Source organism: Ochotona princeps, chromosome 6 (genome assembly GCF_030435755.1).
Source record: "Ochotona princeps isolate mOchPri1 chromosome 6, mOchPri1.hap1, whole genome shotgun sequence".
NCBI classification, from domain to species: Eukaryota; Metazoa; Chordata; class Mammalia; order Lagomorpha; family Ochotonidae; genus Ochotona; species Ochotona princeps.
Genome location: NC_080837.1, coordinates 43,011,387 through 43,036,170, shown reverse-complemented (window position 1 = coordinate 43,036,170; position 24,784 = coordinate 43,011,387). Strand labels below are relative to the sequence as shown.

Sequence of the window (24,784 nt, the reverse complement as noted above, 5' to 3'; positions counted from 1 at the left end):
TGGGACTTAGGAGACCCAAGTTTCAAGTTGAGTTCTGCCACTTATAAATCACATGATAAGGCATGTGGTTTTGAAAATCAGTTAAGCTCTGTGAACAGTGACTGAAAGAACAAAAATGAAGACTATCATGCTTTTCCCGTCTAACCCTCTCTGATACTGGAATTGTCAAATGATATTTGAGGAAGTACTTCAGGAGGTATCACAAGTTGTACTTACACTTATTCTGATGCCAGGCAGTAATAACACTTGCTCAGTGCTGTTGTCTAAGGGAGAAGGAAGTTGATCCATGAAGACAAATCTGGTGAATTGATCACCTCTTAGGAAGCTCCAGAAGGTATGAGTTGAATGGTTATTGACGGGCGTCTGATTTATTATTCCTTTCCTCTTTGTAGCCTATCCCTCCACAGCAGTAGTTTATTAAGTCTGAACTCTGGTGCGAGACTGGATACATTAGCCAGAGTACTGACCATGTTGCCATGGTGTTGAAAATATTTAGTTTTGCAAGCAAAGTTTTAGAAATAATTAAAAGAAAACTTTGATATGATTTATTTTTGTAAAATGATTTCAACAAAACAGACCTTAAGGAACGGGGATAAGTATTTCAGAAAGGCAGTGGGTGTAAAATGTGGCTCAGCATGGTGACTTTTGATGCAAAGCATTCAATTAAGTGCAGCATGGTGCTAAAGGTCACACATTTCCAAATGGAATGCCTTCAAAGACAAGTCATACAGAAAAGAGAAAGGATATGGAAACCGAAATTTGATTCATCCATTTAATTAATGAAAGAGGTTTGCGCTTTCCTTTGAAGCCAGAGCCGTGACATCTCTAGGTGGGATTGATGAGTTATGTTCTCCTGGCTTCCGCCTCTCAGTTTGTATTCTATTTCTGCCCTCACTTTGTAAGCCAGCATGGTGAAGAGAATTCATTTTGTTTGTTTTTTTCTCATCGGTGAAAAGCAAAATACTGTAATAAGAACTATCAAGGAAAAGTCTGAGTCAGAAGTCTTAAATTCAAATGCTTTTTTCACAAGCTGTATAATCCTTTTAGATATTTGAGTTGCCCCTGCCCTCCCCAAACCTCCATCTTGAGATCCTCATATAAAATTAGAGAGTTATTTCTGCTCCACTGATACTTTCAGATTTACTAGGTCCAAATTCCAACAGTGCTCCTCCAAGTTATATAAGAATTGACCACTTTAACCTTTGAGGTCTCCTCTCCTGCTACCCGCTGTACTCTGGCTACACTGGCCTTCTTTGTGTTCCAACCCAATGAATTTGTGTGTGCGTCAGAGTCTGCAGTAACTACAATTTCTGCCTTAATTGCTCTTCCCTCACATCGTCCCATGTCTTTAGCCTTCCCTGCCCACCCAATCTTCAGCAGCCACTTTGAATGCAACCTCTATTATAAGCCCCCTATCTCAGTATTCCTGTTGTTTTTCTGTATAAAGGATACTTAAAATTTTGTGAGAAATGAAATTAAAAGATGTTTACTTTGGTACAGAACATTTTTTAAATTCAAGTGTGGTTTTTCCACTGTCCCCCACAATTTTTCCTAAAATATTTATTTTATTTATTTGAAAGGGAGAGTTAGAGTGAGAAAGGGAAAGACAGAGATATCTTCCATCCTTTGGTTGACTCCTCCAAATGACTGCAATATTCAGGACTGTAGCAGGAACTTGAAGCCAGGAGCCTCCTCTGATTTTCCCAAATGGGTACAGGTCATTGTGAAATGGGGCCGTCTTCTGCTAAGCAGAAGGTACACTTTCTCAGGTGCATTAGAAAGGAGCTGAATTAAAAGTAGAGCAGTCAGAACACATCCAGATGCCCATGTGTTATGCTGGCATTACAAGAGGTAAATTGATCCTTTGCACTACAGTGCTATCCTTGCTTATTTTTTTCAAGTGCCTTTATATGTATTTGTAAGTTTTCTATCACCCTTCGCCTTTTCCAGGAAGGCAGGTATCTCATGAACTTCTTAATATTTGTATCTACTAGTGCTAGTCAGAACCTGCCTTATGGCTTTTTGTTCAGTCAGTGTTTGCTAAGTGAATGAATGGAATGACCAATAAAAAAAAGCAGAAATGAATTAACTTCTGGATAACTGCTAGCTTTTCTGGTAGAGAGAAATTAGATTATTTCTGTATGGCCAGAAATGTCCAATGAACATAAGTAGCTTTAGGAGAATAGATTTTTATAGCTATTGGAAGGAGAAATTGATGGCTAGGAGAGTTCATGGATTCTTTACCTTCTGGTTGTTGAAAGACAGTCTATATTGTGATTGCTAAGCAGGTGTCAATAGAAGGATGGTTTGCTAGCTGATTTTGAAGGTACCTTCTAACTCTTGGGCCTGGTGCGGTCATCTAGCAGTTAAAGTCCTAGCCTTTGAACGCACTGGAATCCCACATGGACACCAGTTCTAATCCCAGCGACCCCGCTTCCCATCCAGCTCCCTGCTTGTGGCCTGGGAAAGCAGTAGGGGACAGCCCAAATCCTTGGGATTCTGCAACCATGTGGGAGACCTGGAGGAAGTTTCAGGCTCCTGGCTTCGGATCGGCGCAGCACTGGCCGTTGCAGTCACTGGGGGAATGAGATGGAAGATCTTCATCTCTGTCTCTCCTCTTCTCTGTATATCTGACTTTGCAATAAAAATAAATAAAGCTTTTTTTTTTTATGAAAAGGCACCTTCCAACTCTCAATTTAAAAGATTTGTACTACTGTGATCTTTTGATATATCCTGCAGTACTGTTTATTCAGTACGGCTTATTGAATTTCTTCTAGTTTTTGCTAATTAGAACAACTTTACACCTTGGGAAGGCTCACCATTTTCAAGATGTAAAAGTCAACTTCAAAATTCCATCAGGTTTAGATCTAGAAAGTTCTCTTTGTGAATGCCTCAAGGATCTGCTGTTTAATTAATTCTTGCCTGAAAAATTCTTGTGTTGATACGATCTACAAATAATCTTTATAGAATAGAACACTTGTCCAATGTGATCAGTAAATGGAAAAAAGTTGACCAAAGTTTTATCACAGAAAACGATTCTTCTATCCCTTAACCATTTAATTAAAAGTGACTAAAATATAGTATCATTTGCCTGTCTTCTGATGCAAGAATGATGTCTTTTCTTGCATTATGAATCTGTTGAGTAGAATCCTGTGGGTCTTCTCTGTTCATTTATATCGTTTTTATGTTTTTAAAATGGAATAGATGAGACATATAAATATCACTACAGACTCTAACCAGATATTGTAATTTTTCTCAGTCTTTTAAAACTGTCTTGCCTACGTCTTTCTGTTTTAAAATAACTTAATTTTCAGAAAAATTACAAAGATAATGTTGAGAGTGTTCACATAACCTTTGCCAAGTTTTCCCTTTAGCATCTTATATTTTGTAACATAGTTATAATCACTGAAAAGCTGGCATTGATACATTTCTATCAATTTATTTGAATTTCTATCATTTATTTGAATTTTGCACATTTTTCCATTCTTGTCATCTATCTGTATGCAAGATTCAATTCCGCATACCACATGGTGTTCAGCTGCTGTGTCTCTCCAGTCTCCACTAATCCTCTATGTCTGCATGGAACAACAGTGCTATAGTATTTCACTTAAATTTGTAGAAATAATTCTTTTCCACAGTCGTGTATCTACAGTTTAACATCAAGTAATTCAGTTGTGTGACTACAATAAGAACAACAACTGCATGCAGAGATTTGGAAACAACACAACTTCTCTGCATGGGGAATCTACCCAAGCAGAATAGTCATCAGCTTTTGGCTTCAGACTTTTAACCATTGCCATCAGATAGAAGGAATGGACAGTAGCCTCAATTTGACAGTCTCATTAAGAGTCTTTGATACTTCCAATTCAAAAAAATTGAAATGATTATAATTTTGGTGCTTGTGTCTAGAGCTTTGTCCTTTGGAGTCGTTTGTAGTTGAGCAAGGAACAGAATGGCCAGATTCCCAGAGAAGAGTCTAATTGCCAAGCCAGTGCTCAGGCTATGGTATCATAAACTTATAAAACATTCTGTTAACAGAAATAGATTTGTGGGTGGTTTTGTGAATATCAAAATATTTTTCTGCTCAAGTAAATTGTGTGTCTTGAATTCTGTGGAAGATTTGCAGTCCACAAATGGATTCTTTTCATGTCAGGCAAGCACATGAGTGAAATTAGAGGGAGAGTTTGTTAGTCTTAGCATAGGGGATTGGTGGTTTTTTGCCAATGCCCTTTTCCCTTCCAGATTCTCTCCCAATTTTTTTTTTTTTAGCTTCAGAGTGTCTGTTAGGTATACAGGGGCAATGGACTACTTTCCCAAGCACCCTTGGAAATAGGGCTGACCTTCCTGGGAAATAATATCTCTGGTTCAGTTCTCCGCTAAGCCTCTTAAAAACCAAATCTCTTGTTATGCCTTCTGTTTATCTGCTTAAAATGAAGGAGTCCTTGTGATGATTCTTGGTGATTTGTAGCTTACATTTGCCTGCTTCTATACTGTTTACAAATCACTTTATAGCACACCTTGCATTATCTTCTAGAATTTCTCAGTAAATGGCAGCAGGGAGGGAGCAGAATAGCACAAGGCCGGGAAATGTGGCACCTTAAGTTTTGACTATGCTCAGCTGGCTGCTATCAGAATGACTTTATCCATCCTCCTCACCTAAACAGGCACACAACACCGGGATCCCACCCATAGGCTCCTTGCCAGGAGTAGAATGGGACAGCATACATACAGCAGGCTACGATCTAAGATACTTTTGGCCATTTAAGGACTGTTGGCTTTTGATCCTATGAATTGAGAACTCAGTATAGTTTTCAAGGAATTATTGGACAGAATTGTTCATGGCAACACGTTCCAAGTCAACACAGATGACACTGGCACTTGCCCGATTGGAACGTCTGTATTAGCTGGTGCACTAGAACAGCCAGGCTGTCTGCATGTTTAAACTGTTTCTCTAGACCACTTTGATGGCCTTTAAAAACATCGTCTAATTTCTGGGTATCACACAGAGAGAGATTTGCAGAATAGGAGGAGGACAATGTGGCTTTTCAATCAGTTTATTTATTCAGCAAATATTTACCCCAGGCACCGAGTTAACTGCTAATTTTAAATAAACTCACTGAAATATCAAGTCGTTTATAAACAAGTTTTAAGAGGCAGTATTAGCCCCATTTTTAGGGAAGAGGACTTTTCCTGCTTAGTGTCTGGTTGCTCTTCTGCCTGGAACAGGAACAGGAACCTGACTGTGCAGGAGAACAGCAATAGGGGAAATATAGAGCGTTTGCCATGCAACTGTTCTGCAGCATCAGACATGTTTGCAAAACCCTGTCAAGCTTGTGTTCCCCCACAAAGAACCAATGAATATTTGCAACCCTGCATCCTGGAGAATTACAAACAACTTTTTTTTTCAATCCAGATCCAGATCGTACCTGCCCAAGATTCCCCAGTTTTCCACTCAAAAATCGAAGTTTTAAGCTGGGACTGAGTTTTCTAGATGTAATGTAAGAGAGAACTTCAGATAGTGTGTTATGAAAAAACTATGCACGGCCTCATAAAAACTTATTCCACCAACATAAATTTATCTCTTAATTCCAAATTTTCCAGGAACATTTTGATGAATTTCCATAATGTTTTTTTCTTTCTTTAAATCTGATGTAAAATTAAGTTACATTATAATCAATAACACATTCCTAGATGAAATTGAGTAAAAATAGAAATGAGGCTCATCTACCAGGAATAATGAAATGACTGGTCACTTTGCTCAGTCATAACTGCAAGTACCTGACTCATCTCACACACACATACAAGTTCCTGGAGCTCCCCGTTGTAGCAAGAGGTAGCTTGGATGAGCTTCCTTCGCCTTTAAGTTTTATTGCTTAGGCTCACTAACTTCAGGGTTAAAGGTGTTAGAGAGCTTAATGGGCATTTCAGAACCTATCATTTCTTGCCACTCTTGAGGGTTCCTGTTTATCCTCACTGCAGCTGTCTTGTTCTTCCCGAGCATAAGCCCTGGCCAGAACTTTCCCTTTCCTCTGAAGAGCCTTCCTAAGACACGCACACATTGCATGTGTCCATATGGGGACCTGCTGTTCAAGACTACCAGCTCATCCTCTCTGACCTGATAGGCCCAGGATACTGCCTTCCACAGGCAGCTGGACCAGAAACTGTTCCTGAGCCATAACTCAGGAGAGAGATGGAACCAGTGACAGGTTTCCAGGAGAGTCTGGCTTTAAATAGTTGAGGTCAGTGTTTGGAGGCTTCTCATGAATGCCACTACCAGCGTCCAACAAGTGAGACCATTGATCGCTCTGTTACCCATTCCGAAATATTTCTAATCATCAACTTTATTTTCAAACACATCTTCAGAAATCCTAACTCCCAGCAAATCGACAATGCGGTCTTCTTTATATGAAGCCTTGTTTATAGGCCACAATTCTCCTGACAGATTTACAAGTGTCTGCGAAGTTTTAAGACGATTGCTTAACAGGCATTAAGTGAGATACATAGGACTGTGTAAATATTTTAGCTGCAGTAGAAGTTGTTGTTTTTTTTAATGACTGAGCCAAATATTACATTAAATCTGAAGACAGTGGCAAACTGACTAGCCATAGTTGCCAGCATCACACTTTGCCAGCAGTTGCTGCAGCCAAGACTCAATACCAGAATCCATCTACTGGTGTAGGTTATATGTTTCAAAAACCACTTTCCATGCTTTTCTCTCTTCTCCTTATGCCTTTCCAATCCTGCATTTTTCTTCTAGTTCATTTATATATAAACACTTTCCAGGGTAGGAAATTACAGTGAATGTGACTAAGCAGCAAGGGCTCAAGTGGGAACATGGGCTCAGAGGTCAGAGAAACCACGGAAGGTTTGCAGCTGTCTTGGCTGAGCTGTGAGGAAACAGGTTCCTTTGTGCTAATAAGCTTATGTGTCTTAATCACTAGCCTCTTGGTAGCCAGCTTTTGCAATGCTGGAAGCGAAGTAGCCCTAGGATCAGCATGATTGCATCTTCCTCTTTGTGGCTTACTTGAATTATGAAGAGAAAAGCTTCTCACCTTCGAGATTTCTGTGTGAGAGAGAATCAGTCACTTATTTCCAGTAAAACCCACTTTGGCTCCATATCAGATAGATACTATTTAAGCTTTTCAATAGAAAAACTGTTTCTTGATTTGCACCGTGGATGAGGTATGTGCTTCATCTCAAGTGTGCAAGAACTTGTGTGGGAGTGAGGTGTCCTATGTAACAGAACTTTGCTCTGCCTTTACTGGTGCTGCCAGGAACCTTGCCATTTTGTCCTATTTCCCTAATGAGAAGTCTGTGCTGGTTGAAGTGGTATTCACTGAGTTATACTCAGTGTAAGCCTGGTTTTTCACAAATAGCCAGAAACAAGACCATGTGCCCAAATTAGTACCTAACTGTTGTTGATTGGCATGGTTTGAGCATCTTACATAAACTTGTATTTTCAAAATTATGCAAATTTTTTGTCATAAATCTACTTGTGGGCATCTCATGCATTCAAAGTGCTCTCCTGATGGTGTCTAGAGTGTGATGTACATGTATGTGGAAAGGGAGGAATTAGACTCTTTCCCAGTCAGCTTCCATACCTGGTCTGATGCTGTCCTTAATCCAAGTCTATTCTCTATCAACTTTAAGATATTATTACTAATCACCTATGAGTCAATTTTCAATGGGTAAATGATCATCTCTGCTTTCCTTTGCAGAGCATAATCATTTCAAATGTACCAGTGGCCCCTGGGTGAGTCCTGCCGCTGGACACACAGGGGTAGCTGCTTTGGAGGCAGACACCTCTGCAAAACAATGCAAAAGACCACGTCTTATTTTTCAGATCTCGTACTGTTTCATCTCTCCCGTGTTGAGAGAGTGTTTTCTTGTTCTTAAACAATGGTCCACCATAGATAGAGAAGTCTAAAAAGGCTTCTCTTATTTTGTCCATAATCCCACATCTCTTATCTATCCCAAAGAAATGGTCATCTTTTTTAAACATAGATTTATTTATTTTTATTGGAAGGCAGATATACAGAGAGAAGGATATACAGAAAGGAAGATCTTCCATCCACTGGTTCACTCCCTAAGCAGCCACAACAAATAGACTTGAGCTAGTCTGAAGCCAGGAGCCAGGAGCTTCTTCCGGGTTTCCCACATGTGTACAGGGCTCTAAGGCTTTGGGCTGTCCTCCACTGCTTTCCCAGGCCACAAACAGGAGCCTGGATGGGAATGGAGCAGCTGGGATGTGAACCTGCGCCCACATGGGGTCCAGGCATGGGCAAGGCAAGGATGTTGGCCACTAGGCTACCACAGCAGGCCCAAGAAATGATCATCTTAAATTATCTTAAGTTTGAGGTGCAAACTTAGCCCAACTCACTATGGGAATAACATAGGAAGGACTTCACCACCCAGCTACAGGAGAATTATGAAGTCATCTATGATATACCCACTTGAAAAATTTTATTGGGCTGTCAAGCAATATTTGTAAGTTTTCTGAAATAATATGAATGAGGAAGTGCACATGATATGGTAACACAAAGAATCAGAGTATAAAAACTTCTTTATCGAATGAAAGTATACAAAGAGTGATTTATAAGAGGCAGTCCCTGGGAGACTGCACAATGACAAGACACTGGAGAAGAAGGTTTATTATGGTCAAGGTGCCATGGAATGTGTCTTTTTATACAACTTCTTTTTTTTTTTAAAGATTTTTTTTATTACAAAGTCAGATACACAGAGAGGAGGAGAGACAGAGAGGAAGATCTTCCATCTGTTGATTCACTCCCCAAGTGACCGCAACAGCTGGTGCTGCGTCGATCCGATCCGAAGCCAGAAACCAGGAACCTCCTCCAGGTCTCCCACATGGGTGCAGGGTCCCAAGGCTTTGAGCCATCCTCGACTGCTTTCCCAGGCCACAAGCAGGGAGCTGGATGGGAAGTGGAGCTGCCGGGATTAGAACCGGCACCCATATGGGATCCCGGGGTGTTCAAGGCGAGGACTTTAGCCGCTAGGCCACGCCGCCGGGCCCCTTTATACAATTTCTTAAAGTGTTTTCCAAGTTTTCTCATGCATACATATTATTTGCGTAATACCTTTGGGAAGTTAATTGCTGGAAGGGAATGAATTCCCTTCACTGTTAGATTCCCAGAAACTTCATGTTTGCAACTGCCTGCCTAAGGCTTCCTGTTAGACAATCTAATAAGAGCCTTCCTGATTATGGCTTTTTCTTCCATTTTAACAAAAGTCTATAAGGTGGACGCTTGGTTCAGGGGTTAAGATGTCTCTTGGTACACTCACATACCATACCAGCATGCCTGCATTCAGTTGTCTGCTGCACGCATGAGAGACCATGTTGATCAGGCTCCTGGCTTTAGCCTGGCTGTCGTAGATGGTGCAGGCCTTAAAGAAGTAGATTAGCAAAAGGAAAATTTCTGTGTGTTTGTTTCTGCTTTGCAAAAAAATTGAAAGGAAAAGAATAAAAACAAACACTTTCCTAGTTATGTTACGATCTCTTACTTTCCTAAACTACTCTTAGAAACAACTTTAAACCAAAGTGTTACTGAATTCTATTTGATAATGTTCTCTTTCTCAACTAATATATGAGGATACTTCAAAAAGTTCACGGAAATGGAATTTAATAATAAGGTTTTTTTGGAAATGTTTAAATTTTTAGTTATTTGAAAGACACAATGATGGAGAAAGAGAGACAGAGACCTTTTTGCTGGTTCACTCCATCAAATGATTGCAACAGCCAGGCCTGGCGCAAACTGAGGCCAACAGCCAGCAACTCCATCTGGCCTTCCCACATGGGAAAGATAAGTATATTTTGATGCAAAAAGTGTTTGAAACCATGCCTAAGTTTTTTTCAGAAAACTCATTTCAATTAATTTTTTGAAGATGTGACATACATATATATATATATTTCTAACCAGATCTTCTGGAGTTACCATCTTTAGCATTAAGGAAGGTAATGATTTTCACAGGAACCAGTAGGAGCGATGTTTGTTGAATAGATGACTGGATTGCTTATAGCCCAATAAATCGAATCATGCCCAAACCATCTATAATTAGGCCTAGTCATGAGTAGGTGATTAATGAATAATTTTTATGAAATATCTCTCAGACCAAGGCTGTGTCCACAACCACATAATCATCACAATGGAAATTCTGACTCCGCTGTGATGTTCAGTAGGTGGGACCTTTGAATGGTTCTTAAAAACAATTCCACGCAGAGGCTGCAGTCAGTGGCCTGGCCTTGCAAGCCTTTCCAAAAGTCCTACAGGGTACTGGCATGTCCTCACTTGGCCCTGTCACTTCTGCTTAAATTTTTTCATGGAGTATGCTCATAATCATTGGATATTAAGGTAAATTTTATCTTGGACAGCCTCCTTTGGTGGAATGAATCAGAGTCATGGGGTTTCCCTCATCTCAAGCATCTTTATGGGTTATTTTTGCACAACATGCCTCCAGGCAGGAGGCTTTCACATAGTTGATTACAGTGGAAACCTAGAGGATAGTTTCATTCATAGAATGAGTTTCTTATATCAAGTGTGTGTGTGTGTGTGTGTGTGTGTATTTAGGCTTAACTCCAAGTCACTTCCCCATGAGTTTCTTGCATCGTGTGTGTGTGTGTGTGTGTGTGTGTGTGTGTGTGTGTGTGTGTGTGTGTTTAGGCATAACTCCAAGTCACTTCCCCATCTTGCTGTTCTTGCTGTACATTAATTTCAGCAAGTGGCTACAGAGTCTTTTTCACTAATCTCACCCATCTTCAAGTTAGTTTCCTCCTATCCCAACTCTTGTAGAAATGATTTCATGATTACCAGATTTAGTGTTCACTTTTCTGTATTCATCTTTTAGCAGTAATACCAAGAATTGACTCCCTAGTGTTCTGTGACACCAGACTGTGTTAAAACTATTTGATTTCCATATTTCTGTTACTAGGTGAGGATGTGTTAAGAGAAGAAATGATTGGCAGATCTTATTAAAAATTATCCCCAACATTGAACACACTGGCATGGCAGATAATAAGCATTTTGAATGTATGAGTAAGCCACCCCATCTTCTGTGACCTAAAAACGATTCACTCCAAAATCCTATATCTAGAAACAAAGTTACCAGTAAGATTTAAAAGAAAATGTGTTAGAGATACATGGAAGTATATCTGCATCCTAGTGAAGCATTTCTGTTCTGCCCTAAGTACAGTGTAAACTTCAGCTCTGCCTTTGGTATTCATGGTCCACTCTAACAATATGTAGCGTGAGCTCAAGTTTCACTGAAGCAGTGCAGGGCCCCAGAGGGCATTCCAATTCAGTTGTTGTTCTGTCTCCTGATCCTTATCACTTTTTTTTATTTGATGGCATTCATCTATTTATCAAGCACTCATTAACCATCTTCTTTGGGCTAGACATAGTAGACTGGAGATAATAGTAAGGAAAATATAATGGGGAAGATGATCAACTCATCATGAAAATTATACTATAATTACAAGGAGGAATGAATGCAGTACTAGGACTTTGTAAAAGAGGATATCTTGCTAGTGTTGAATAGAGGATCAAAAGAAATTCCAACAAAGAGATTTTTGAGATGTGGTCAAAATAATAACAGACCACCAGCTAGATCCTAGTTACTAGGAGGTAGAGGAGGATGGCATGATGGAAGAACACTGTAATGGTAGGAAGGAATTAAGCATATTGGAAGAACTGAGAAAGGGAGCATTTTGGGTGAGGTAAGATGAGGCGAGGGAGGGGAGGAGACAGATAGGAGACAGCTCATGCGGGGCTTTGCAGGCTGGTTACAGAGACGTTTAGGCAAGAGAATGGGATGCAATTTTATAAAGTTCATTTTGAGTCCAGTTTGGAGAAAAATCAGGAGACAACTGTGTTGTGGGTTGAACAGTTAGGAGGGTATTGTAGAAATTTGGAGGGGAGTTAGGGCAACGAATTCAAGAGCTCTTTAAAAGGTGAAACTGTCCTAAGACATAGTAATTTGGGAAAGTCACACCTTTATCTGGATGAGGCTATCTAGAAAGAGAGAGACCATAGCGTGTGAGTCAAGGAAGGCTTGTGTCAGACCCTCAAGGACCTCACATGTAGTGAGGCGACACAGGAGGATGAGCATGGAAGGGTGATAGAGTAGTCAGGTGAAAGAGGAAACCCACCATAGAGAAAGAGAAGTTAAAGGGCAAAGCATGTCAAGAGAGGAAAAGTGGCTTACACAATGGAATCTCGTTGGGAAATCAGCTCCGAGGAGATAACCCCAAAAGGACGTCAACCATAGGACAGGTTAATTAATGACTTTCAAGGGTTTCTTCAGTGTCATCATAGGGTTGAAATGACTTTCAATGGGTCATGGAATGAGTGCTGGAAAATTTTTAAAGATGGTTTGGCTGTGAAAGCCCATTTATAACATAATGATTTGTTTATTACACATATAAATAGTAGGAATTTTAGCTATTCAAAGAATCTGTGGAATTGTTATTGTTTAGCTATTCTTGGGGGAAAAAAAGAAACAGAAAGAATAAAGCCATGTGCCATATGATATCTAGCCAAGCTTTCTACTCTTTGAATATTTTAGACAGATAAAGGCTATTTGGGGTAGCAATTTGTCACTCAGAAAAAAAAATCTTTATGTTGTAAAACTTATAAGATTTTATATTGTGAAAACTCAGTGTCAGATTAAATTAAATTTCCCATTTAATATAGTAGATAGAAAACTAGGACTGAATAAATACAACCTAAGGTTAAGAATAGTTCATACAGTACAGTTTTCTTATGTATCAATACATATATGTTAACATGTATATATAAACATATGCATAGCCATATTTCGCATTCAAGATATATCAAAGCTCATGCTTATTTTTTTAAAAATCAATCCACTTGGGGAGTTCGACCTTGGCACCTTGGGTGACAGCAGCCTTCTGCAGTGGTGGCAACCTGCTTGCAGGGAGTACCTGGACCCAATGCCCGGGATTCGACCCATGAGCACCGTTGCCACACGGTGACCGGGTCCTTGGCTTTGGGCGGCCAGTATGCCTATTTGGCACCAAGCTCTGCTTGCTGGCCACCCGGCAGTGAGCTCTAGGGTTTTTAGGATAGGTAATTGCTGCCTAGGGACATCCAGGGATAAGGCTAGTGTGAGTGTAGGTGAGGGATGAATTCTGTGTGATTCCTAGTGATTGGGTCACGGAACTTGCTTGCCAGCCTGGGGGTTTGGGGGGGATGCCATAAGTTCTATTTGGGCCAGACTGATTCACCAACCTACAAGGGAATCCCGAAAAGGGCTTTTAGTGTACAGCATCACTGACTGCCACATACCAGTCCACATGAAAGCTATGGTTGGGGGCCTGTCTGGCAGTACTAGGTACCAGTACCTGAGCGAGTGGCAGAATAGGGGATGGTTCACACTTGGCAGGGTCAGGACACTAACCAACACACGAGAGAACCAGATCCGGGGGTAGATTCTGTGTGTGGGGGGTGTGGGTCCAACCCTGTGGAAGTACAAGTCCTGCTGCTTAGCTCGCAAGTTGATGTGGTGATGGACTGAGCTAGGTGTGACATGGAACCTGCCATCACTTACAGGTTAAGGAACCGACACCAGTCTGGGCAGGTCAGGCAGCAACACCTGAACGTGCATACTAAAATAGGATGTGGGGTGGGCCGAGCTGCAACTGACAGGCGGTGAACTGGGCAGGGCCAAGCAAACCTCAACTCACAAGACAGAATAGAAATCAGGATGGAGCATAGGTCATGCCAAGCTAGGCTCTTACACTGACTGGTCTGCATGAGTCAGGGATACTAGGTCACAGCAACAAAGGCAAAGGCCAAGATAGGTGAGGGGCTATACCAAGCTGGGTCAGAGCAACCACTGGCATGTGTGCGATCTATGATTGGGAACAGGCCTGACTGGGGAGCTAAGAAGACACCCTAACTGGGTTAGGGTTCCCAGTGGTGAGTGCGGGGGCTGGGATTGGGGCTGCGTTCTGGTCTGGACATGGCTGCAGTTTCCCTTGGCACAAGTGTGGACTGGGACAGAACGCACCAAACTAGGCTAGACTCTAGCACCATCTGGTGCTTTGGAGGACCAGGGTAGATATAGGGTTGACTAGGCTAGGTCTCTGCCCCTGTCGAGCCTTGTGAGTTGTGTCTGGGTATGGACGAGCCTTGGCTGGGCTGAAACATCCAACAATAAGAACCAGAATGGGTTGAAGGCCAGTCAGGAAAGGCCACTGTTCCTGCTAGGACAGGAGGTGGACTAAGTAGGGCTGGCTCATGGACCCACCATTATGTGCAACATCTGGCAATGGGAGAGGTTCTGATGGAGGAGCCTGGGCAACTCCTCTGGCAGGACACAGTTCATGCAGGTGAGTGCAGGAACCATGATAGGGAGCAGCCCAGCCCAGACCAGGGAAAGGTACCCACCGGCATACATATGGCATAGGTCGGTGGCAGACAAGGCTGAATCAATTCACATCACCCACTAGCTAATCTGAGCACCAGAACAGAGTGTGGGTTGGGCCAGGTTCAGTTGCAATGCATACCAGTGCATATTATGGCTTGGCTGGAATTGGATGCCTGATGGGCTGGGCTAGACTATAACTCTCACCAATGTCCACTGGAATTGGGGTGGGCCAGGCTGGGCCAGGCTGCAACACCCACTGACAAATGTCAAGGTGAGGTGGGCCATACCAGACCGGGCCACAGCGCTCAACCAACACACGTGAGAATCAGGGAGGGAGGGGGTGAAGCCGGTAGGGGAAATGTGGAGGGCTTCCATGCTGGACAGCTACTCCCACAGGAAAGCGTGAGCTGGAATGGGGACAGACCAGACCAGGCAGGGCTACAACACCTGTGGGCCTCATGTGAGCTGGATCAGGGAAAAGCCAGGCTGGGCTGATTGTTCCAAGCATAAATTAAAGTGGGTGAGGGTTGGTTGGGGTTTGCCACAGCATCAGCTGGCAGAGGCTGGCACTGGGGGGAGCTAAATCTGCCAAGTTAAACTCCAGAATCACCTGGAGAGTGCATAATCCGAGAGTAGGAGTGGCTTAAGAGGGAAATAGTGGGCATCTCCCTCTTTGTTGCCACTCCCATTGGAGAGCATGAAAACCAGGATTGGGGCAGGAATGGCTAGACAGAACAACATCCGTCAGTATGTGTGTGGGCTGGATAGTAGGGTTGGTTGGGTTACACTAGGCTTCAATGCCCATTGACATGTATGAGAGCTAAATGGAATGTGGGACAGACTGAACAAGTCTGCGGCACATACTGGCAAGCATGGGAACCAGGGTAGGGGCAGACCTGGTGGAGATTATGGGGAGTCTCCCCGACTAAGCTGCAACTCCCACTGGTTTGTGGGAGGGCCAAGTGTGAAGTGGGCAGGATAGGGCTGGACTGCACCACCCATTGATTTGCGTGGAAGACAGGGCAGGAAACTGAACTGACCCAGCCATTGCAGCCACCTGTGTATGTATAAACTGATTGGGATTTTAGACTGTGCCGGACCCTGTACTGGCATGCACACACAAGAATCAGGTCTGGGATCACCTCAGATGAAGTTTCTCTGGGGATCCCTCCAACTGAACTGTTGATCTCAGAGCCCCAACCATAAAGAGACTATGTCAGCCAGTGGATTCTGAAGAGATTTCATCGCACTTGGAGTGGCGAGATTGGCAGAAATTCAGAACTGTTGAACTATCAAAACTGAATGAGCAGGACCCTCAGAGCATGCCCCACATCGTGGACCTGGGATGGGTGGGAGACTGGGTGGGGCTTTTCCCTTTATCTCTTCCCTTACCCTGGATACAGAAAAAAATAATAATATTAATGTAGAAACAATGGTCTTACCGACTTTCCTGTAGCCCTTGACCCCTTGTGCCCTAATCAACTACGTAAAGATTACTAAAATAAAAGAATTTTAAAAAATAAGAAAGTGTAAAAATACCTACTGGATTTCAAAGCTTTATATTTTAAAAAATGTAAACAAATTCAATTTTTAAATTTGCATGTTGAAAAGATGACTTATATATATTACATGAAGTTAAATGTATTATTACACATATAATAAACAAAATGTAGTATTCAAAAAAATATCAACACACTTTCCATGTTTTGAATGTTCTCTATTTGCTTTGTGAGGTCTATTTTTGCTAGGCATTTTACTTTGATAATATTTATTGCCATCTTTTGAAGATAAGCTGAATAACTTTGATTTCTCCTTGTGTGCCACCTGACAGGGAGATCAGTTATCTGGTATATGTCATAATGAAAACATCATTCAAAAAAAGATCTTAAAATTTAGTTCACTTTAGAAGTAAAAATAGGACATTTCTCATTTATCTGTTCATTACAGTTTCAGTTTTTAAATTTTTTTTTAATTATTTCTTTCTTTGAAGGGTAGAGTTATAGAGAGAGAGAAGGAAAGACAAAAAGAGTGATCTTCCATCTGCTGGTTCTCCCCAAATGGCCACAATGGCTGGAGCTGGGCTGCTCCAGTGCAGGAGCCGGGAGCTTCTTCTGGGTTTCGTGCATGAATACAGGGGCCCAAGGTCATCCTCTGCTGCTTCCCCAGACCATTTTCAGCGAGCTGGATCAGAAGCAGAGTAGCTGGGACTCAAACCAGTACCCAGGTTGGATGTCAGTGTTATAGGTAGAGGCTTAGCCTGCCACTCCAGAGTGCCAGTCCCCTTTGAATTAGCTTTTTACAACCTGTGTTATTGAAATAAAATTATGTTTCATACACATTCAAAGTATATAATTCATGACTTTTGGTATTTTGCAAAGTTGTGCAAATATAATCTCAATCCAGCTTAGAAAGTTTGCATTACTCCAAAAGGAAGCCTGATTGCTCTTAGCCATTATCCCTTATCCCTTTATCCATCCATCTTTCTCACCTAGCCCTATATAACTAATGATCTATTTTCTATGTGGATTTGCATATTCCAGACATTTTATTAAATAGTGTAATGCTAGTCCTTTGAAACTGGCTTTTTTTCACCTGCCATGTCATCAGGGTTCATCCATATTTTGGTATGTATTGTACTCCATTACTCTGTTATGGCCAAATAGTTTTCCACAGAAAGTACAGTTTGCTTGCCCATTCACCAGTTGTTTAGGTTATTTCCAGTCAGTAAGATAACAAAGCTCTTTTTACTTAGTACAATGTTCCATTTAACTGAAACGATATAGAACCTGAGGATGTGCAGACATAAAGCAGTTCTTGTAAGTCTGAGACCTCTTGTGTATCTACAGTATTTTGAGGTAGCAGAGTGACCTAGGCACCATGAATCTGAGACCTGTGTTCGAACTTCTGTTGAAGTTTTTAACCAATTTAAATGCACATCCCTGTCTTTGATTGTGATGAGTCATTGGAATGTTTGAAAGTGACCTCTGCTGAATCCCCAAACTAAAATCAAAAAAGAAAATGCCTTTGGTTACATTTAGGTTGTCCACTTGTGGATCATTATCTGTTTTGTCCTCAGAAATTTGGACTTTGAAAGGCTATTTCATAGAAAATGGGTCTAGCAGTTCCCTTTATAATCTGATCTATCTAGGTCTCACATACAATGAAATTTTTCCTTTGCCTCTGTTCACCTATTGCCACCCTGTATTTTCTTTTTAATTGTTTCTTGACTCAGCCCTTGCTATTGTAGCCATCTGGGGCATGAACCAGCAGATGAAGGATCTCTCTCTGTCTCCTCTTCTCTGAAACCTTTCAAATAAATAAATGCTATTTAAAGTTTTTTTTTTCCCTTGGAAATTGATTTTGTCTTTTAATTCCATTTTCTACAAACTTTTGAGGCATTCTCATATATGTATACAATAGCATCACATCCATTCACTGCAGTGGTTGATAGCAAGCAATTTAATCTGCTTTTCCACCCATTAATTCCCAATGTGTGACACAACTCATGGCCTATGGTAGGCACTCGATTCCATATTTCATGAACTGAATCTGTCTCTTTGCAATAAATGCTTAACCAATGATTTTAGGCTCTTTATAATCTGATTTGTGCCCCTTACTTAACTCTCATTGATAAAATATAAAAATTTACTTCAGGCCCAGTGTGGTGGCTCAGTAGCTAAATCCTTGCTTTGCAAGTGTCAGGATCCCATATCCTGACTGCTGTTCATGTGCTGGCTGCTCCACTTCCCATCCAGCTCCCTGCTTGTGGCCTGGGAAAGCAGTTAAGGATGACCCAAAGCCTTGAGACCCTGCACCCACATGGGAGATCTGGAAGAAGCTCTTGGCTCTTAGCTTCAGATCAGTTCAGATCTTGCTGTTGCAGCCACTTGGGGAGTAAACCAGCAGGTCGATCTTTCTCTCTGTCTCTCCTTTTCTCTGTAAATCTGACTTTTAATAAAAATAAATCTTTTTTTAAAGATTTTTTTTTAATTGGAAAGTCAAATATACGCAGAGGAGGAGAGGCAGAGAGGAATTTCTTCTGTCTGTTAAATCACTCCCCAAGCACGTGGGAGACCTGGAAGAGAATCCTGATTTGTGGCTTCAGATTGGCTCAGCTTCAGTGGCCACCATTGCGACCACTTGGGGAGTGAATCAACAGACAGAAGATCTTCCTTTCTGTCTCTCTTCCTCTGTGTATATCTGACTTTCCAATAATAAACAAACAAACAAATAAATCTTAAAAATTTACTTCAATGCATAGCTCTAGGCATTGCTGAAACATACCTTCATGGTGACCCTAGGAACACAAATCTTGTGGAAAGGACAGAAAACTAGCAAAAGTGAGAAATGGAGGGTAGTTGTACGAGTGAGGTGAGTAAAAAGGAAAGATGAGCAATTTCTGGACCAGAAAAGCATAGTCTAGACATTTTCCTTCCCTCAAAAGCATATTCTTGTATAACTTAGACAATAGGTCCTTCACTTACGTGGAAAGAAGCGTATTTCCACGTCTCAACACTCATCCATGTATGTTTGATCTATTAAAATGATTAAATGTAGTTAGTTTTGATAAACTGTGTATTGGTCTTGCCTCTGTATTATTCTAACCAACTCATACTTTTTATAGATCTCAATGAACTTTATTCCCGTATGGTTAGAGGTCCAAACCAAACAACATAAACCCTTAACAAGCTAATATCTAAAATCTTAAATCATTCAGGGCCCTAAAATGCCTTATACATGTGCTTACTTTTTAAATGACAATGCTCTCATTGTCATCTCTACTGTTTCCTTATGCATTGGTTTTTAATATTTGATCTGTCTCATCATGATTATTGACTAGTAGCTAACTTCAGAAACTAATGTTTTTTATCATCAGAAAATTTAGAGAAGAATAAATGAGAATGTGGGTGTCTTCTGGCTTTTAATGTTAGAATTATTGGCACAGTCAGTGTCTAAGGCAGCCTTGGTGATCAAGGAATATTGTCTGAGTCTTTGGGTTAAACAGTAAATGACATTCATGGATTTGCCCATGACCTCTTTCGTTTGTGCACTACCAGTCTCCAGTATCATCAGTAATTAGTTTTCAGGTCTCCCATTTGTTTCTTAGAAAGCATCTTGGATAAGCAAAGTCAGTAAATTAGAGCAGGCAAACTACCTAGTGACTGGGACACATGACAGCTCAGAGACAGGTGGAGGGCAGCTTTCTCTGTTAGTCACGTGGAGCAGTTTAATTCTAACAGGCCATGTGGGAGTCCTGGCTCATGGACGTGCAGAGAGGACCTATGTACGTAGCAATGAAGCTGCTTTGGTGTCTGCTGGTTTCAGTTTGTGATTTCAAAGCTATGAGGCATAAAAGCACAGGAGAATTGTTTCACATTTCGCTTCATCTTTCTCCAGGAATTTCTCTACATTCTTCCTTGAATTCTCAGTCTGAGTAGTAGAACTTCAGCAAGAGAAGGAAAATCGTTATCCCTGTGCCCTAAATAGTAGATTTGCACACTGACATATTTCCGCAAAAACATTGCATAGCCTCTTCAGGGAATAATCCCCAGTTACAACTCGGTCACTCTTCTGACTCTGGTGTGTCTCCCAATCAGTGTTATTAAGTCATACAAATAATAATTATGAGTCTGGTTACAAGCACCAGGCATTCTTCAAACCCACTTCACATGCATTATCTCATTTAATTTTCATATCATGCTGTGAGAGGAGTTTCCCATTTTGCAGGTAGGAAAGATAAGCCACAGACCTCCTGAGCACAGATGTGTGTCTAACCAAGCACAAGTTCTTTTCTACCACTTAATCTGGCCTCATACAATTTGGAATGTTTGACGAACACACCATGGGTTGTGTTGTCATAGCAGTACAGAGAGAAAGATGCAGTGATCAACCCTTTCATTTCATGGAAAAGTGGAAGTTTTATTTTTGTAATTGGGAAAGTAAGTACTGACTTTGGGTTTGCTTTGGGAAAGGAGAAGTAACTTGCAAATATGTCTTGCCTTTGATTATTTAACATTCATGTATATATGTTCTGTATAAATGGCGTGCAGTAGAGGGTTAATTAGCAAATTAAAGAACTCTCTTGATATGTATTGTCAGAAATTTTGGTATTTGTGTAAATTCAGCTTAATGTATTCTCAGAATCATAGTTGGATGTAGTAAGACAAGAGCACGTGATTGTGAACAATTCATTGTGAAATTACTGTCCTTCAAAGCAATTGGTTTTCAAAATGTATCTAACCAGTTACTAGTTTTTTGTCCTATCTGAGTTACCCAATCACAACACTATCTTTGCTTCCTTGATACCTCATGCATTGAAATGGCATTTGTTTTGGCAGGGTGGGGTATGGGAGACAATCTTCAAAATACTTAGTATCCCCAAAAAGTTCATGAAAAATGCATATTGTAAGCAAACAATGCACTTCTCTAACATAAAGCACCCCTCTTTTAAGAAGAAATTAGTGGGCTTGGCAGCGTGGCCTAGTGGCTAAGGTCCTTGCCTTGATCCCATATGGCTGCTGGTTCTAATCCCGGCAGGTCCACTTCCTCTCTATCTCTCCTCCTCTCAGTATGTCTGACTTTGTAATAAAAATAAAATAAAATCTTTTAAAAAAAAAAAGAAGGAATTAGTGGTTTGAAAGACATTCTTGCCACTTAGCTACATGTCTGTCTGCTAGGAGAAAAGGGAAATTGTCAAGAGCAGAGAAGTTACAAGGTAGTTCCTACAGGGAGGACAAATAAGCTTGCCAAGAAAACTGAAAATGTGCACACTGAAATATTTTGAAGCGATGATTATTTCCTGTGTGTCCCAAGTAATTTCATTAGTAAGGTAGATCGTTTTTTTCAAACTTCATCCTGGTTTTGATTCCTATATTAGCTGTGGTATCCCAAAGAACAGGGTTTTCTGGATCGCATTGGAGTGGTTGTTAGAATAGTTTATAGCAGGTGTTCTGGGTAAGCTGTCAAAAACTCTTAGAAAGTCACAATGTGAGCCTCTGGAGCCTGAATTGAGACCCTTATGTGATCCAACATTCTTGTCTCATGATGAATCTCTGGATACTTCAACATAGCTTATTCTGAATTTGGCTCAGAAAATGGCGAGAATTTCCCTCAAATCAAGCTTTCCTCCTTAGCACAGTCTTATAATCCCCCAACGTTGTCAAGGATTTCAGCAGTCTGGTTAGCAATATTGCAGATGAACAGAGTCAGATAACTAATTTCAGAAGGCACTTAAGTGCATTTTCTCTGTTTCACTGTTGATTTGTTTCTTGTTTTGTCTGTGATAAATATTTCTAGGATGCTAATTTTTAAAATGTCAGATTTTTGGACAGGAATTTCTTAGTGTAAATACAGACCTGTTTCCCAACCCTCATCTTACAAAATGTTCTTTTTTGTTCACAAAAATCTTGTGAGACTTGAAGTATACATTTGTCTGTTCTTGCAACCAGATAGCTTGAATTCACCGAAGGTGATAATTCAGTGCTCCAGTATGATGACTTGGACAAGGTCCTATCAGTAATTTCTACCCATGATCAAGAGGCAAAAATGATTATGACTCATCTCAAGCTCCAGAGAAATGAAGCCTTTCTCACTCTTGAATATTTCTGCAACTGGAACAAACTTGTAGAAATCTTGGAGAGAGATGCCTCTGCCCTTAGGTTAACTGCCTTTTCTGATGGTAAACAATGGATCATGATTTGCATGTTGTAAATCAGAGATATCCAATGTTAAGCTCCCTGATTATCCAAAAAGCAAGTTTTAAATAAATTCCATATAGTTTCTGAAGTAAACTACATGCAGTTATGTTTGTGGCTGCTAATTAGGAGGACAGTTGAAAGTGAAACTTGAAAAACAGACATGTTCTTCCTAATATGATTTTGCTTCTTAGATACGTGTGTCGCTGTGAAACATCATGAATTTGGCTGGGAATCCTTACCAAGTCTTTTTCAAGCCTGCTTTTAGAGTATTGTTCTGATGATAACCAGGGCTCTTACCTCTCTGTGATTAGCCCTCAAGTCCATGTTTACCTTTACTTACTTTGTGGAGCCCATAAGTGGAATACACAGAATTTGGTGTAAAGGCACGTAAATTAAACTACCGCCTGCAATGCCAGCATCCTATGTGGGTGTCACCTGTTTCACTTCCAGTCCAGTTCCCAGCAAATGGACCAGAAAGGGTGCTAGAACATGGCTCAAGTGGTTGGATCTCTTCCTTCCCCATGGGAGGCCTGTGGAGCTCCTGGTTCCTGGCTTCTTTTTGGCTCAGCCCTCACTGTTGCAGCCTTTGGAGAATGAACCAGCAGATGGAAGATCTCTCTCTCTCTCTGTTTCTCCCTTTCTGTGTCACCTTATCAGTCCTGCTTTTCAATAAATAAATCTTTTTTGCTTGTTTGTTGGTTTATTTATTCTAAATATTTATTTATTTGTTTCTATTGGAAAGGCAGATATATAGAGAGAAGGAGATACAGGGAGAAATATCTTCCATCTGCTGATTCACTCCCCAGGTGGCTGCAATGGCTGGAGCTGAGGTGATCCAAAGCCAGGAGCTAGGAGCTTTTTCTGGGTCTCCCATGGAAGTGCAGGGTCCCAAGGCTTTGGGCCATCCTCGACTGCTTTCCCAGGCCACAAGCAGGGAACTAGATGGGAAGTGGAGCAGCTGGGATTAGAACCAGTGGCCACATGGTATCCCAGTGCATGCAAGGCAAGGACGTTAGCCACTAGGCTACCATGTCGGGCCTTAAATCTATTTTACCAAAGAAAATAAAAAGGTGAAATTACTTTTCCTGTCCCAGGCTATCATTTCTAGGAGTAACATGGGAGGTGATATATTTCCCTGTTCCTGAAGACAGATCTAGAGGAAGTAATTATTTGTTAATTTATTATTTCTGGTTTTGCTCCCTCTACAATCCACCCTCACATCTGGATGAACAGTAAGGGCAAAGGAGTCTGTACGGTAGACACTCAATGTATGTTACAGTGCCTGCCCTTCACCAGGAGTTCAGGCCATAGTTGTCACTGAGTGATTCTAATTCTCAATATCTCTTTGCAGCCAGTGAGAAACAGATGACCGTGGTGTGCAAGGAGTCTCCAAAGGAGTACCTACAGCCTTTCAAGGACAAACTAGAAGAGTTTTTCCATAAAGGTAAGAGGTGTGCCCAGTCACACACAGGCACTGCTGTGAAATACTGTTAGTGCTGTGAGCCACTCTGTGAGGCCTACTCCCTGCTGCATCCTGGCTGACCACAGGCAGCTCCAGTCCTTCATGAGACCATCTTCCTGTGGTCATATCCTTGGAAGGAGTTATCCTATGGCTTTATGTAACCTTTGGAATTTTCTTTTTGTTTGGTACTCTGGTTGATACACCGTGGCAGATGTCAGTGAGGTCAACTTTGGACATGTCAGCCTTGACATTAATGGAGACACAAAGACAGTATTAGGGTTCGGGGGAGAGAAGTAGACGAAACTTTGGACATAGCAGCTTAAGCCAAGGAGATGTATGAGACAGCCTAGAAGAAAAGGATGAAACATTTACTGAAGCATCAGAACATCTGAACACAGGGTGTCACATAATAACCACAATTGAGATAAGATATCCCTGTGTTTTTATAGTACAGCCTATTGTGAGTACTGGGTAAAAGGGCTAGACTTGTACTAGGGGTTTTCTCACTCACAATGTCTTAGGCAGTTACGTTGTTTATGCCTAGGGAGTCCCATGCGGTGTGGCTCAGTTGATAAATGGAAAATATTATTTTTACAGAAGCTACAGTTCAGTTCTAACGATCCTGACAATTTGATTTTCCATTTGTAAATCATATCCTGTTGCCACACTCAAATGCATAGGGTATATTTGTCCTTATAGCTTTTATCATCTTTCTGTACTCAGAATGCCCTTAACTAGTGTTATTTGACAAATCCATGGTACTTGTTATTAACTAATTTCATTTCCTGAGCAGCATTGAGAGTAATTTTAATGGCACCATTTCTTGTGGTTGCAATCTGCATGGTGTGTAAGCCTTTCCCCTTACATGTTTTTTTTTTTCTTTTTCACAGTGGGCTCTTGTTGATTTCAATTTACAGCTCTGTTCAGCATAGCCTTGTGCAGGCAGTTTTTGAACTCAAGCTTTCCCACCCTTAGATCAAACATGGTCATAATGATACGCCTTCAAAACTGTGATGCTCACATTAAAAGTCCTCATAAACATGGCAGGGATCCTGTAATTGAAAGAAGGTGCTGAGCAACTGATTAGATCCCAGGTATAGATGTTGTAGGTGGTCTTTTCGTGCTGTTAAATTGGTCATTTGTGTTTACAGCTTTGGCAGGGAGGGCTGGAAACTGAATTGGCTGTAATACCAGCACTCTCCCACACTTGGCCTTATCTCCA

General features: G+C 41.1%; 1 protein-coding gene across 6 annotated transcripts in view; it reads left to right on the top strand.

Annotated features, from left to right (window-relative positions):
- Positions 1–24,784, top strand: part of FMN1 (formin 1) — a 395,926-nt gene that overhangs the window by 296,009 nt on the left and 75,133 nt on the right. For 4 of the 6 annotated variants that reach the window (XM_058666107.1, XM_058666110.1, XM_058666106.1 and 1 more), the window contains one exon: positions 23,452–23,544. In XM_058666107.1, coding sequence (XP_058522090.1) covers positions 23,452–23,544 — 93 coding nt within the window. Of the gene's footprint in view, positions 1–10,231; positions 10,368–12,175; positions 12,285–23,451; positions 23,545–24,784 lie in introns of those variants that run through there. The other 2 variants (XM_058666112.1, XM_058666113.1) reach the window with 2 other exon arrangements.